We start from the raw sequence: 14,779 nt of genomic DNA, 5'->3' as shown, positions 1-14,779 counted from the left end.
ACTGTTAGAAAATCAGACTTGAATTACACTGACAAAAACATATAATTCTTCTCTCTTCCCCAGGGTTGATGTAGAAGAATTAAACAGGTATGACTGAAAGTCATGGACCCTGGCAAATATTTCCAGGAAAAACGCCTAAAATAACATACCCAAAATAAATCAGTAATATCTCCTCAACCATTAGGTCTAGATGCATAATTCTGGTCCTCTTTGAAAGGTCAGAAGCTAAGGAATATAAATCCATTGTACATTAACGTATTTATTTTACCATTACAGACTACATGGAGATGAAATACAGAAAAAATGTGATATTTTCATCCTCGCCTGGTAAAAAAAGCTATATTTTAATGCAATAAACCATCAAAACCATCATAAGGTAGATAATGCACCTGAATATCTTCTAATACAACTGGAATACAACTGTAAATGTAAATTTGATGAAAAAAAAAACTAATATACAACAGTTATTACACAATCTTTCCAAAAAATATCAGGCGAATGTCCATGTTTTGGCCATATTTACTGTTTATATGTTCACTTTTATTGGGAGTTATCTTCAAAACATTATTTCTCTCCATACAACCACGTTCCAAATAACATAAAACTTCCAAAACATTGAAATACTGATAAAAACAGTCAATATATATGACCATGCTTTACAGGCCGCAGCTTGAGAATAGAACATCCTACAGGGCTTCTCTTCGTATTAACAAGACGAATCGATTCATATGCTGGATGTCTGTGTAGCTCCTACGGGTCGCCAGCAGAGGCCGATAAAGACTGCCTCCGCCAAAACAAACTCTTCTTCTCTACTTCAATCTGACGACAGAAACGAAAATTAGTGACGAAGCCAACCTCACCAAGATGGCGGCCCGCCAGACGGTCTCTGTTGACACTGTTGACCAATAGCCGGTTTATTATTGAGAATTACTACCTCTTTTTTTAACCCGCGCAACTTTTCTAGCATTTACTGTACTGATTTAACGGCCCAGGAAACTCACAGACCAATCGCATGTGCTCTAATCGTCTCATGTGCTACAGCTGTTCATTTGTTAAGATGTGTTGAGTGTTTATTATAAAATTGATTAAGACTTCACTTCATCACTTCAAGCTACACTTTGTATGATTTTTTCCCCTGAAATTAAGCACTTTATTTTAGTTTACTTAAATTTGGAATTTATTATTAGAGTAGTTTTTCATTATTATCCCCCCAGTTTAATGTGAAAACTGATTATTGTTGAGATATTGTCAGTGTTTGACTAAAAACATATGTTGATAAAACTATACGTTAAGGCACTGAATGATAATGCAAGTTAGACGTTATGATGTTTCAGGCCTTTGCTTCGGGAAATTTTCTCTAACTGGATTTCTTTTAATTCTAATTGAATACCCCTGCTTTAGACATTAAAAACGTTTAAAAAATGTGAGCAACACAAACAAGCCTCGTTTGTGTTGCTCACATGGTCGACATGCATACAATTGCTGACTTAGGTTTAGGCACACACCCTGATGGTTAGGGTTAGGATAAGATGCTTTGGGAAGCTGTCAACGCATTTTATACTAACAGCTAGCTACCTAGCTAACCACCTAGCTAGCTACTAGCGCTTCCAGTCTAGACAAAGCGTCTAATTCAGACGAACCCAGAGGATACCTTTTGCATCACATAACGCTAATAAAGCATAAGTATTTGATGCCCTGAGATGAGAACAGCCAACACCACACGAATAATTATGAACAGGCACATTTGCGGTAACCGTCTTTGACAGACAGGACCCCTTTTGTGCATGTGAAGAGCGGCTCTTGCTGGCGGTACAGATATGGCACCTACAGACACAAAGAGCCGCTGTTAAAACAGCGAAAATCAATTAAGCCCCCTGTATTGGGTCAGTCCATTTCCAAGTGGTATGTTTCAAAGCTGAGTTTAAAAGCCAGAAGCATTAACTTTGGGGAATACTTGTCATGCTGAAGTTATTTTAAATACATTATCCAACAAAGCTTTCACACTCTAAGCAATTGGCACTTACAATACATGCATTTTTACAATGTGAATAAAATCCAAAAGTTGCAATTGAATCAAGAGGAGCAGCCTACAAGAATAGGTCTAAATGATGATACACGGAGCAACTTTTAGAGCAAAGGTGCTGGGCAATGTTGCCGTCAACGGTAATTATTAAAGATTACTACTGTAATCCCCTTCCCCCACCACTCTGCCACCTGCTCCGCCCCACCGCTATCCATTCAAAACATAGTCGGGCTTGCCACAAGCAAGATTGCCCAGCAACATTGCTCAAAAAGTTGCCCCGTGTATCATCAGCTTTAGATTCTGACTGCAAACCCATTGCATCATGTATCATCCATTGTGTTTGTTCGGTAAATGTTTTGGTCAGTATTTAGACCTATTCTTGTAGGCTGCTCCTCTTGATTCAATAGCAATTTTTGGATTTTATTCACATTGTAAAAATGCACATATTGTAAGTGCCAATTGCTTAGACCACATTCGGAGGTAACATTTGGCCACATTCTTTTAGCAGTGCTTCATTAGCAAGAGGGCTATGCTGTTGGTAGTAGAGTTTCGGGGACCATTCTGCTGCGATTAGTCTTCTTTGAAGAAACCTGCAGAATATGTGGTGGCGGTGTACGATTGGCATCAGTTGTTTGTGATACAAAACGTTGAACTCAATCCCATTGGCCAAGGTTGGGCCAAGTGAATTGGGGATCGAATGCTGATTGCATGAGCTTTCAATCCAGATTACAGTGTGAAACGGATTGTGTCGAGAGTGAATCCTATAAATCTAGGATCATGGGAAGACCTGCTGTTTCTCTGCAGACCTTGGAACCCGGAGGTTGGAGAAAACCAGAGAGCTTGGCACAGCGACAATGGAGCCGGAAAGCAGGATGAGACCGGGTACCTCTTGGAGGGCATGTTAGGGTTGCGTGGTCGAGTGGGCCCTGATTACACCACTGAAGCAAGGTGTGGCTTGGAAGCAGTATGGATGTGTTTTTTGGTAAAACAGTGCCTCTGACTTGGGGACCCGATCTAGAAAAATGGCCATGTAATCTTCTTAGAGTGTGAAGAAAGTTCTCTCAACCGGGTGGGTGTAATCTACTCAAACTAAACAGCAGCAAAACAGAGCTAATGGTAGTGGCTCCCAAGCCGCTGCCCCTGAGGTTAGATGATCTACTCCCCAAAGTGAATGATTGCTCCATCTCTCCATCCCAAGAAGTCCACAACCTTGGTGTCATTTTGGACTCCACCCTTTCTTATTTGCAAAGCGTCCTTGGGTCCTTTGAAAGGTGCTATAAAAATATAAGTTATTATTATTATTATTATTATTATTATTATCACATTTGATGTTTGCAAACAGAAATTGTGTTTATTTGCATAGAGAAGTGCATTAGTGGTCACTTGAGACGCATGCAGGGACGCATTCTAATGCCAGGTGTGAACTCACACACTTGGAGCTGTCCCCTTGTGATCACCCGTGATCATGATGATGATGCCAGGTATGAACAGGGCCATAAAGCCAAATCTCCCATCACCTTGCGTACTCCCTGTGGTGAAAAAAATTATGTTTAATGAACTGATGACTGTGCTTCACTGAGATAAAAATGCAATGAAAGGTTCATTTTCGTCTGCAGATTTCCTATATGAGAGGAAGTCCTGTGGGCCCTTTCTCTGGTTTTTCACATTGAACGGCCACAGTAAAGCTGGATTATTTTTCTGTCTAGCTTTGTATTTGAATTATTTTTTGTCTGTATTTAACTGGAAGTTAGCAGAAGCACGTCATTTTGCAAGAGGTGAACTGAGGTATGAATCTCTTTTATTATTCTAGCATGAAATAAAATATATAAAAATATAACCACAAAATCAACTTTAAAAAAACATATTTTAAACCTGCAGGGCAGAACATTTTTCTCCCTCTTCTAACAGAGAGAGTAATTACACAATACTGTCAACACGTGCTTAGGTTCTGCATTATGGCTCTAACATACTGAGTTGTTGTTGCTCGTGAATGTGAGACCACATTTTAAAACTCTGGAATACTGCGAGTACAGAGAGATTTTCCTGGCGGTGACGGTCTTAATCAGCATTGTGTGAACTCATTTGGAAAGGGCTTGAATGTAACGGACATTTACATGTAAAAGTCCTGCATTCCAGCTTTAACTTCACTTGGTATTGTCATTTAGTATTGCATATTGTCAAACACATTTATTACACTACATTACTTTGTGCCTTTCGGTGACAGGGGCACCAGGGTAGATTGCTGTTTGGCCTGGTTGGCTATCATGCCAATCCTGAGCAACATGGCTTTAAGCTATTGCATAACAGTCATTGTTTGAACAACACAAGTGATGTTTGTGTAAAAAATACATAAAAAATGACATGGCTTTTAAGCAGAAAGATTCTGAAACGCCTTTGGAGTCGGCTTATGGTAGAGAAATGAACATTCAATTCAGCTCTGGTGGACATTCCTGCAGTCAGCATGCCAATTGCACGCTCCCTCAAAACTTGCAACATCTGTGGCATTGTGCTGTGTGATGGAACTGCACATTTTCGAGCACAGGGCACACCTGTGCAATACCCATGCTGTCTGATCAGCATCTTGATATGCCATACCTGTGAGGTGGATGAATTATCTCGCCAAAGGAGAAGTGCTCACTAACACAGATTTTGACAGATTTGTGAACAATATTTGAGAGAAATAGGGCTTTTGTGTACAGAGAGAAAGTCTTAGAACTTTGAGTTCAGCTCACGATGAATGGGGGCAAAAAACGAAATTGTTGCGTTTATAATTTTGTTCAGTGTATTTTCATCTGTGTGAAAAATAATAATTTCTCTGCAGCTACGGCATCACGGCCACTGTGTCAGTTGAGTCCTTCTTGTAGTGACAAAGTAAAACAGCAAAAACAGTTGTTCCATCAGGCTTTCCTTTCACTCAGTGGTTTCTAATTAGCTGCTAGATGTTGATCTCAGCACATTCAGTCCATTCTGTTGTAACAACTGAGAGCACACACACAAACACATACAGTCCACATCCAGCACATGAGCTGTAAACCCAGACATGGCCATTCAGATCTGTCTATCCCACTCTTGTGCAAATCTGCTCCGTCATCCCTCATCTCCAAAACTTGGCCTGCTGTCTATACTGTCCATCCTTGCCAGCCAAAAAACAGCAGATGGATCTAAAGAGAAAGACTCATGGTCATGGTGACAATAGGGTTTATTTAGAGTTCACCTTCGGACTGCATTTCAGTAAGGTACTGGTATGTACACATGGGGGTAATGGGATGATTTCTGAAAGCAGGGCAAAAGGAAATCGAGCAAAGTGCCAATGAACGAGGGACAATGTGAAGGAGGAGAAAATCTTCACAGGGGTCACATTTTTAAAAAAAAGTATAAAATGGACACAGTGAGACAAACACAGCTGTTAAAGTTCTGAGACAAACACTTCCTCATAAATGTCCGTGTGGCTGTCTGGAATCATTATACTGCTCACCCAGTTAACCTCAAGTCGTCCTGTGGTATGAAAAGACTGATACAACAAAGACAGACAGTGTTCAGAGGAGTAAAGGTCATCAATTATTTACCTGAGGAGCATGGGCATAAAGCCAGGAACAACACCTTCATTAATTTATAAAGAGATTACTAAATGAGTGATTAATTAATAACAATATCCTTTTACAAAGGAATACCAACACAGGGATTTTGATAAGAATAAAAGGTCTTTCAAACAGTTTCTCTCTGTGTCTAGTTAAAACTAAAAAGCAAATCCTCCACAGTCAAATGCATCAAAGTCGGAGTCTCCTTCAAAGTCGAAGCTGTTGAAGTGCGGAGAGTCGACGTCCTGGCTGCAGGCGTGGAAGGAGCCTCCTGCGGGAAGCTCGGAAAAGCCCCCTGTGCCATGGGCGATCTCTGGGGCTCTGGTGGCAAGAGGAGAGGAAGGGGAGCAGGAGTTGAGGTAGCCCAGAGCGGAGGAGGCCGCTGCCCCTCCCATCAGCAGGCACACCGCCCTCACCGCCCGGGCATCGGTGCTGTTGCCATGGCGAAGACAATCTGACACACGATGAGGGGGGGCCACAGAAGCACTACGTAGAGGCCGCCGTGGTCCACTGGCTGTAGAAGGAATTAGAACAATAATATGAACAATATGCAAAAATATATAATTCATCGGATGATTGTTTTATTTAATACACCAAATTAGAGAAAAGTTGCCAAGTTGTCAAATTATCAGATTAATTTGCAGTTTGGGTTTTAAAAATTTGAACTTGTTTGCTCTTTATCCAGATTCACAGTCATTTTCCTGCCTTTAACCATGGCTCTTACTTGATCCCACAGTCCTCCAGGTTTCCTGCATTTGTAGGGGATTACAGTCATGTACTCATCAGCAACTAATATTAAAGTTCCCTAAAGTGTCTCTGTGCATTTGATTGAAGCTCCATTCAAATTTATTATAATAACAGCGAATCAAATTGCTGCTAATGTCCCACTTCTTTGACATTTTCAGCCTGAATGTTGTTTTACTAGTCTACACTATCTACCTAGAACAAAACAAAAGAGGTAAACCATAAAATATTATTTTTCTGATATACATCACAGGGGCTTTTCTGCCAAATTAGAACTAAAAGGCAAGTAAAGATTAGACTTAAATTAATTAGGTGGATACAAATATGCTATGGCTCTGTGTTGTCTGCTGGATGTGTAAGCAGAAAACTGCTAGTATACATGTCATCCATAATAACCTCTGTGTCTGTGAGCTTGTTCTTTACACTCACCACATCTCCCACAGCTGAGAGAGTTCACTATACTGTAGCCTTACTTAAGAGATCACAAACAAATTAAAATACCATAGCAAATTTCTCACAGATGACACAATACCTTGGTTTTGGCTTCTGTCTCTAAGGGAGCCTCCCCGTTCAGGGACTCGAGACAAAGGAGGGGTGCCCTCACCAACCCTGGGTGACCCGGGGTCTTTATCACTTGAAGAGTCGGGCAGTGGGTCTCTGTCGGTGATGCAAGGAATGATGCTACGCTGTCTCTGAAGGGTCAGAGGTGACATGACACCCTAGAAAATGAGACAAACACAAGTTTATTATATCACAGAGATAAACAGTCTGTTAACACAGAAGCCTCACATGCTATGAAAAACACCCAAAGAATTCCCTTTGGATGTTTGTATATATTAAATCATTTTAAGATTCAGACGTTTTCAGATGTTTTTAGAAATGCATATACAGTATAAACACACTACTAGAAATCAGAGGTGAGGTGTTGAGATGGAGAAAATAGGATGAATAAAGTGACAACAGGACCAGACTGAAGTCAAAACTGCTGACTCACCTCTCTCACTTTTCTAATCAGCTTCAGCCACAGACTGTGAAAGGTAAAATGACAAGTCATTAGATCTGAAGCAGATCCAGATCTTTACCACAACACAGGAAATGTGATATTGTCCCAGTCTGATAACCGTCTGCAGTAAACATGTCTCATAGGAAGTGGGACAAAGGCGATATGTGTCAATATGTCACCTGCGTAGTTAACATCTGATAATGAGTGGGGCAAAAGACAGCGTTTGTGTGTGTGTGTGTGTGTGTGTGTGTGTTTGAGGGAAAGAGAGAGAGAGAGCGACCCACTTGCAGTCATCAGGGTTGTCTGTGAGAAGCAGCAGGAACTTGTTCTGAGGCAGGATGAGGGCAAAGCAGCAGTCCCTCCTGCCCCCTGGTGGCAACTTTGGCAGGTCAAGGATTTCTCGTCCCTCTGCAATGGACTCACAGTTGGTTTGTAGTGCAATCACCTGGTCTGGAGGGGACTCTGCATCGCGGCACACCAACAGGCTTCCCTCTATGGTCAGCACAAGGTACCGCTCCTTCCACTGCTTAAACATGAAGCCCCCTGCAGCAAGAAAAAGCAACAGAGAGAAGCATGCATGTAGGAGTTGGAATTAGTCCATTTATTATTGCTTTTATTATATTTATGGTATGAGTGATAGAAGATTAACAGTAGGCTGCTGTAAATGAAAATAGATCTGAAAAACTAGAAAGAGGAAGTTTTCTTTCCACAGGACTAACAGTCTACAGTCATGCTAGCAGCTCTGAGGCTGGAGCCTACTTAGTGATGATGAGTTAAATGCTAACACTAGCATGGCAACATGCTCTCCTAGACAATGTTAACATGCTGATGTTTTACAGGTATAATATTGAACATGATCACTAAAGGAAGGTTAGCATGCTGACATTTGCTAATTAACACAAAACTCAAAGTACAGCTTAGACAGATGGGAGTGTCAGTTTGCAGGTATATGGCCGTAAAAAAAGTCTAGGATTACCAATATTGTTGAGATTCAGCCTTTGGCGACCATGAATGGCTGAACCAAATTTCATGGCAATCTATAAAATACTTGTTGATATACAGTATTTCAATGTGGACCAAAGTGGTGAATGACAGCATAACATTTCCATCCATACAGCAGTACCACATTCTTGCCGCTAACATGGCTAAACTCTATCAGTCATCTTTGAAATTAGTGTCCAATTGCACTAATTTGCACTTTGTCAGCATAGTGGAGAGTTGTTAATTGTTGTCATTTATTTTCATTCAGCATGAAAAATAAAGACATTTTGTTGAGCTACCTTCTTCAATTCCTGCTAAGCTCTAGAGTTTTCCGTTAATTATTACAGTGACCAGAAAATTATGAACACCTGAAATTTTGAAATGTTCATTACCAGTCCTCCTTTAGTTGTTTGTGTGGTGATTCATTTTTTTAAGGCTGTGCTTTGGACTGCACTGTATTGAAAGTTTTTTTTTATTCAGTTTTATGTCCAAATCATTTATGTAATAGGATAAATATTAAGATATATTATTATTATGAATATAACACCCTAAAATACAATGTAATTCAATACAAGAATTTGCAAATATAGCATTTGTAATATAGCCATTGTATCAAATGTAATTACACTTCTCAAGAGGACATTCTCTGCAGGAAATAAACTGTAGAAAACATAATGTTCATTTATACATCAAAAGAACCTCACCTTTACCAGCACATCACTAATCATACATTTCAAGGAAGGGTTGTTCGAAACCTGTACTGTATTTAAAATAAACAAAAAAATACAATTGCATGTCACCTGAATTCTAGGGGAAAAGCACAATGTAAACTATACAAAGAGAGTAAAACAACAGTGCTTGGAGCAGCACTAACTTGTGAAAGTTAATAATTATAACATAAATGTCCCTGTCCTTGCAGCTAGCTATCTAGGGCAACTCAGCAATAATACAATGTTTGTCAACTTTTTCATTACCTTCAAGTTAACCTGTAGAAACAAAAGGAAAAGCTTCTGTTTTTGGAACATACTGTGATACACACATGATGGTGTTAGATTGTAAGTGTCCCAGACAGCCGTCCATTGTGTAATAATGATAATAGATGGAGAGCACATGTTGATGGGTGTGTAAAGATTTGCTCTATTTCTCCATACAGAGGATTAAAGACAGGTGGATTTTGCAAGAGAGAGAGAGAGAGAGAGAGAGAGAGAGAGATGGATTTATAGGAGCATTATTGCTAAGGTATTTTACTGTTAGTCAGCAAAGAAGTAAATGAAAAATTTAAAGAAGAACTGCTGACATTGCATTATCTTCTATCAAATCAAGGGAGATATAAAACAGATGTAACAAAAGCACAAAGACATGAAACACTTGCTGAGTGCTGAATCCTGACTTGGCTTTGAAAATGAACATCTCGTCATTCTGTAAAAACACATGTGGGAGCGATTATATCACAGATTGATATCACTTATCTCAGAGTTGAAGTGCTGATCTGAAACAGCATTTTTCTTCTCACTCATTGTTACGTCAACAGCTGTATGAGCTCTGTTGTTCTCAGAAGAATAACTGAAAATATGTTACTCCTTGGGTGAAAAATAAGTTCTGTTGTACTGTTGTAAGAACAGTGTTTTTGGGAGATTTGCAAGTTTCACAATGGAGAAAAACTCTCCACATGGTAATAAATAAATAATGGTAACATCAACATTATCAACTATGATCATGCACTGTCTACTTATCAGAATGTTATACAGTATGCTGTATCAAAAGTCAAGGTCATATTTTATTTTAGTGAATTACATAGTTTTTTGCATTAAATGTGGGTTACTTAATTAGTTACTTTAAATGTCCTCCCTATCCACCTATGTTTGCAGTTTCTACTTAATCGTGATCTGAGTTAGCTTTGTTTTATGATGAGCACAAAAATGAAGCAAACAACATTCAGACAAAGAGATACAGTCTATCACCCATTACATGAAGGCAGAGAACTGCACACTAATGAAGGAATCAAAGGGGGCCTACCATATTTCCTCAGGAAGCCTCGATGAATGCCTGCTGTGCTCATGCCTGTGGTCATCACAGCAACAAGGGCTGAAATGAGAGGCAGAGCATCTGATGCTGAAAAATAGGGTAAGAGAGAGAGAGAAAGAGAGAGAGAGAAAATAATCCTCACTATTTAGGCCTTCCTTCTTTAAACCCGTGCTGTTGTGAGTGGAATTGGAGCCATCCCTGCTTATGCACACATAAACATCATAGTTTAAGGCCTAAATAATCATAACAGCAATAGATAAATCCCACCAGGAAGATCCCATGATTTTCATTGCGCCCATCACCAGATGTCATGTTGGACTTTCCCATACTGCTCCTCTTTTAGGAACACACTCACAGATTCAAACCTCTATGTGCAGTCCAGCACACAACATATGGGTGATTCATAATAGCTTATCATTAAACTGTCACCAAACCTGTTTTCCAGTGTATCTCTGTGCCCTTGGATGGCATCCGAACCAGGGCTTGGAGCTGCTCCCGCTCAAGCAGATTAAAACAGAGGGATTATTATTCTTGCACAGCTGGAAGCCTGTTGTCGCAGTGCTGTGGATAGGCCCAACCAAGATTTTAATCTACCCAGACCTGGGATACCCCTCCAGGCAACAACCTCCAAGATATGAACTGTTTTTCAATGTCATATATCCAAGCGGGATTAAACGGCACTCATTGTAATGGCTTGTGCTTGCTTATCACAATTACAATAACATTATATAACAGGTCCTAAATTCACAGATAAATGGGTTATAAGATGGTGGCAGTGTCAGAAAGAGAAAGAGAGACACAGTGTAGTTATCCCTTGGGGAAATTAAGTACAGTGCGCAAGATTCAGTAGGATATGACAAATGGATTTAAGTCACATCGATTTAAAATAAACAAGGATGAGCTCTCTCAGCAGTCACATCCCTTCATGTGCAGTGTATTCCTTTAAATGAAAATCCTCCAAAATTGTGGATTCAAGGGACAAAATCTCATTAAACACAGAAGAACATAATGTGTGCCATTCTGGGGTTCTATGATTCTTAATTTAATTTGCTAAACCAGTCTTAACTAGTTCAATAAATGCAGATGCAATTAATACATGCATATTGTATTAATTGACACTAAAAAGCAACACACTTAAGTTGACGCTGTAATAAAAACAGTTACGGTACGGAAGAATAATGTCTGGTTTCATGCTTACAACAATTGAAAGGAGGGCTTGACAAACAACCAACAAATCTTCAAAGAAAAGATACACAAAAATAGATAAATACATTAAACACACACGTCTGTAAAAACCCACAAACCAACAAATATGCACCAAATCTTTCCCCAAAAATTGTTTTTAAAGTATCTGAAATGTACCGTATGACACCAACAGCCATTGTTTTAAGCCTATTTCTGTTTTGGATGAATGTGGAAGTTAATTCTCAGTGATAATTGGTTGTGTTTATAGTTTATTACAAATCATAAACAGAGCTTGTTATTTAAAGCCAAGTGTTAATGGAAACCTGGTCCTCATTCTTAAAGTGACTGTTATTTTTCCATCCAACAGATCGGTGCTATCAAGTGGATATTTATGAACTTTACATCTATAAAAGAAAGCAGATGTTCAAAATTAAGGAGAGTATCAAGGGTTGGACCTATGAGGCATTTGCTCTTGTAGTAGGCTATAGTAGTAGTGACAGTTTAAATTTATTTAAATATATATGTTGTCATATATGAAAAGACCCAAAATGACCACTGTAAGCAGACTACTGTAAGATAACTATTTAAACAGCATTTTTATAGGAATGATTCTGTCCCAAGTGTTTTGATCCATATAAGCGGTTGATCACTGTAAACGTCATTACTATAAGTGGTTTTTTACTGTAGGACCAAATTCCCGCTGCTGTGTTACAGTCCCTCTGCCGTGGCTCAGCAAGGAAACACTGTCTGTGGAAGCACAATTCTAAAAACATTATACACTTTTTTTTGTCTTACTCAGATTGCCAGAATTACTAATTTTCCAGAGAGCAAGGACTATGGATTTTGTCCCCCATCACTTACATTAATATTGCTTCAAGAAGGAATGTATTTGCACTCAATATGGACAGGAGGAACAACTGCAGCGACAACTAACTCTGTCAATGTAGATATGGGCATATCAGTATTGTTTTAAGATAGACTTTAATACACCTGAATCTGTCCTTTAAAGTATACCCTATATTAATGTATGTTCATATTTTGGTAGCAAAAAGTACACATACACATATTTATATGCATTTCCTACAAGTTATACACTATAAAGATATGAGGTTTTAATGTAAGTGACCATCACGGCCTGTATTTACTGTATCTGTAATTGATTGAATGTAAGGTGTAGTATGAGGACTTTGCATTGGCCACCAGCAGGAGGCAGAAAAGCCTCTGCCAAATTTAGGCAGTCACGTGTCATTATAGTCCTTGTGATGTATCAACAGGTTGGGGAAAGCAGTTTGGCTTCATCCAGCCTGCAGTAAAAAGAAGAAGAAGGGGTTTGCTCATTGTCAGCATTCCCACATGGCCCTGTAGCTGGGAGAGCAGTAGGAAGGTGTTTCCCATGTCTTGCAGCCAAGAGGGACTCTCCTTTGAAACTAACAGGTTATTTTGTTCAGCAGGCAATGGAGACTAACTAGAATATTGGCACTGCAGTCTGCCTTTGTGAGAGGACATAATAACTGGTGTCCATATTTTTTGGTAAAAGTGTTTTTGTTACCGGGAGCATGTGCTTTCAACTCTGTTAATCCACTTTAGCTTCATCTAAGAATCCATAAGTCTTTAAGTCTTCGGTGAATCAAGTTTGCAGGATTTTGGTGTGGCTTAAACCTAAACACTGAGTCCTGCAGAGCTGATGCCCATCCCCCTCAAAAGCCAAACAATCACTAGCTACTTCCCGGCCCATGCAGCCCCAGAACTTTGTGTTTTTGAGTAGAACACCCCTCTTTCTTGTAGAGGACCCCCTCGGTGACCCTCTTCCCTCCCTCCCTGCCTCTGTCTCTCTCTGTGGTTCTATCTGGGAGCAGTGAGAGCACCATTGCTCAAGCTCCTATTGAAAAGACAACATATACAATGGGGTCTTTCTCACTCCCTCTCTGTCTCCATTAAAGACCCTGGGAACACAACACTGTCCACAGAGCCACTCTTAAAGGGCCAGTGGGACCCAGGTCTTCGCAACCTGAGTCCCAGCACCTCCCATCATTTTCATGGGAAAAGGAAAAAACAGGAATCCAGGCAGCAAATCAATTATTCATGAATGGTATGTGAACTCTGCTGGGCCTTCTCCCGTGCAGGCAGCTAAAGCGCCATCATCACCTCTGTTTAAACACACACAGTCACCTCAGACAACACAGTCTACAACAACACAACCAGCCCCATACTGCTGCTCTCTGCGTCTGATGGGAATCAGGGACAGCAGCATTTATTTAGTCTACATGCAGCTGATGACGCTTCAGTCTGTTTTGGCTGAAATGTTCAAACAAATCCCCAGACAAAATCCCGGTTATGTGGAGCAACAATAAATACAACAATAATATTCTGAATATTACTTTACTGTAATATATTTTTGGTCTCTTCCCTTTTCCCCAGCCTCCATCAAGAGGCTTTTATAATCTTGTCATTAAAAATATGGCATTAAAATGCCTGGTTAAATTTTGAACATTTGAAAGTGACTTGACATATTTGGTTTATAGGCCAATGATGAAATTAATTGGAAGGCAGACGTTTTTGTTTTTTAACCAAGTTCTTTCAAGAATTTAAGATTTGATTTTACTAATTTAATTGGTTGTATTTACATAAACAATGCAAATGAGTCAACAGTTGATGTGGCAGTGTGTCTTCATCCACTCTACACTAAATATATAAAACCACCAACCAAATCATGCAAAACACATTTTTAAGTGTCGGTAAATCAGGACACAGTAACAGTCAGTTTACATCATACAGGTAAAATTAAACCAGGGTACAATTACTAGATATCCACCAATAACAGCAGATAAGACAAGCAAATACTGACATTCACGCACCTAAAGTGAAAATGAATCTAGGCTACAACCAAACAAGTGGTACAGGTATAGCAAAGTAAGTTACTGCTCCTTAATACACAATGATGAACTTTTTTTTTAACAGACTGATTTGTACTCTGTTATCTATAATGTTGTGATCCACACATGGGCAGAAAACAGGTCTGTCTTTGCTACAGACTGACACATATACTTTGTTTCAAGCTGGAAACGGGTGATTTACTTGGATATTGGGTTATTTACAACCTCCGGGGGTCCGTATGTAATTAAAAAGCGAATGGGGGATTGTGTTGAGACAATCAGCATGCCGCAGGGTTTCTCACATCCTCTGAGAAAAGGAGGGAGACTCAGGAGGAGGAGGAGGGTGGAAAGAACTTGAGTTGAGGAA

At 39.6% G+C, this 14,779-nt stretch overlaps 1 protein-coding gene across 1 annotated transcript; it reads right to left on the bottom strand.

The window, feature by feature from the left end:
* Positions 1–5,204: 5,204 nt before the first annotated feature.
* On the bottom strand, positions 5,205–7,572 carry LOC119883526. Its single transcript, XM_038694215.1, has 3 exons — positions 7,340–7,572; positions 6,878–7,064; positions 5,205–6,115 (listed from the first exon to the last, which is right to left on the bottom strand). The coding sequence occupies exons 1-3, from the start codon at positions 7,397–7,399 to the stop codon at positions 5,760–5,762; spliced, it is 603 nt and encodes a 200-aa protein (XP_038550143.1). The 5' UTR covers positions 7,400–7,572; the 3' UTR covers positions 5,205–5,759.
* Between the last annotated feature and the right edge of the window lie 7,207 nt (positions 7,573–14,779).

Source organism: Micropterus salmoides, unplaced genomic scaffold (genome assembly GCF_014851395.1).
Source record: "Micropterus salmoides isolate LMB-PRFRI ecotype aquatic unplaced genomic scaffold, ASM1485139v1 Ms_hic_scaffold_3, whole genome shotgun sequence".
Lineage (NCBI taxonomy): Eukaryota > Metazoa > Chordata > Actinopteri > Centrarchiformes > Centrarchidae > Micropterus > Micropterus salmoides.
This window is presented reverse-complemented; position numbering and strand designations above follow the sequence as displayed.

Excerpts from the sequence above, each read along its gene's own strand:
- LOC119883526 (XM_038694215.1), bottom strand. The coding sequence starts at position 7,399 with ATGACTTGTCATTTTACCTTTCACAGTCTGTGGCTGAAGCTGATTAGA. Across the intron at positions 7,065-7,339 it reads TGATTAGAAAAGTGAGAGAG|GGTGTCATGTCACCTCTGAC; the intron begins GTGAGTCAGCAG and ends CTCATTTTCTAG. Across the intron at positions 6,116-6,877 it reads AGACAGAAGCCAAAACCAAG|CCAGTGGACCACGGCGGCCT; the intron begins GTATTGTGTCAT and ends TTCCTTCTACAG.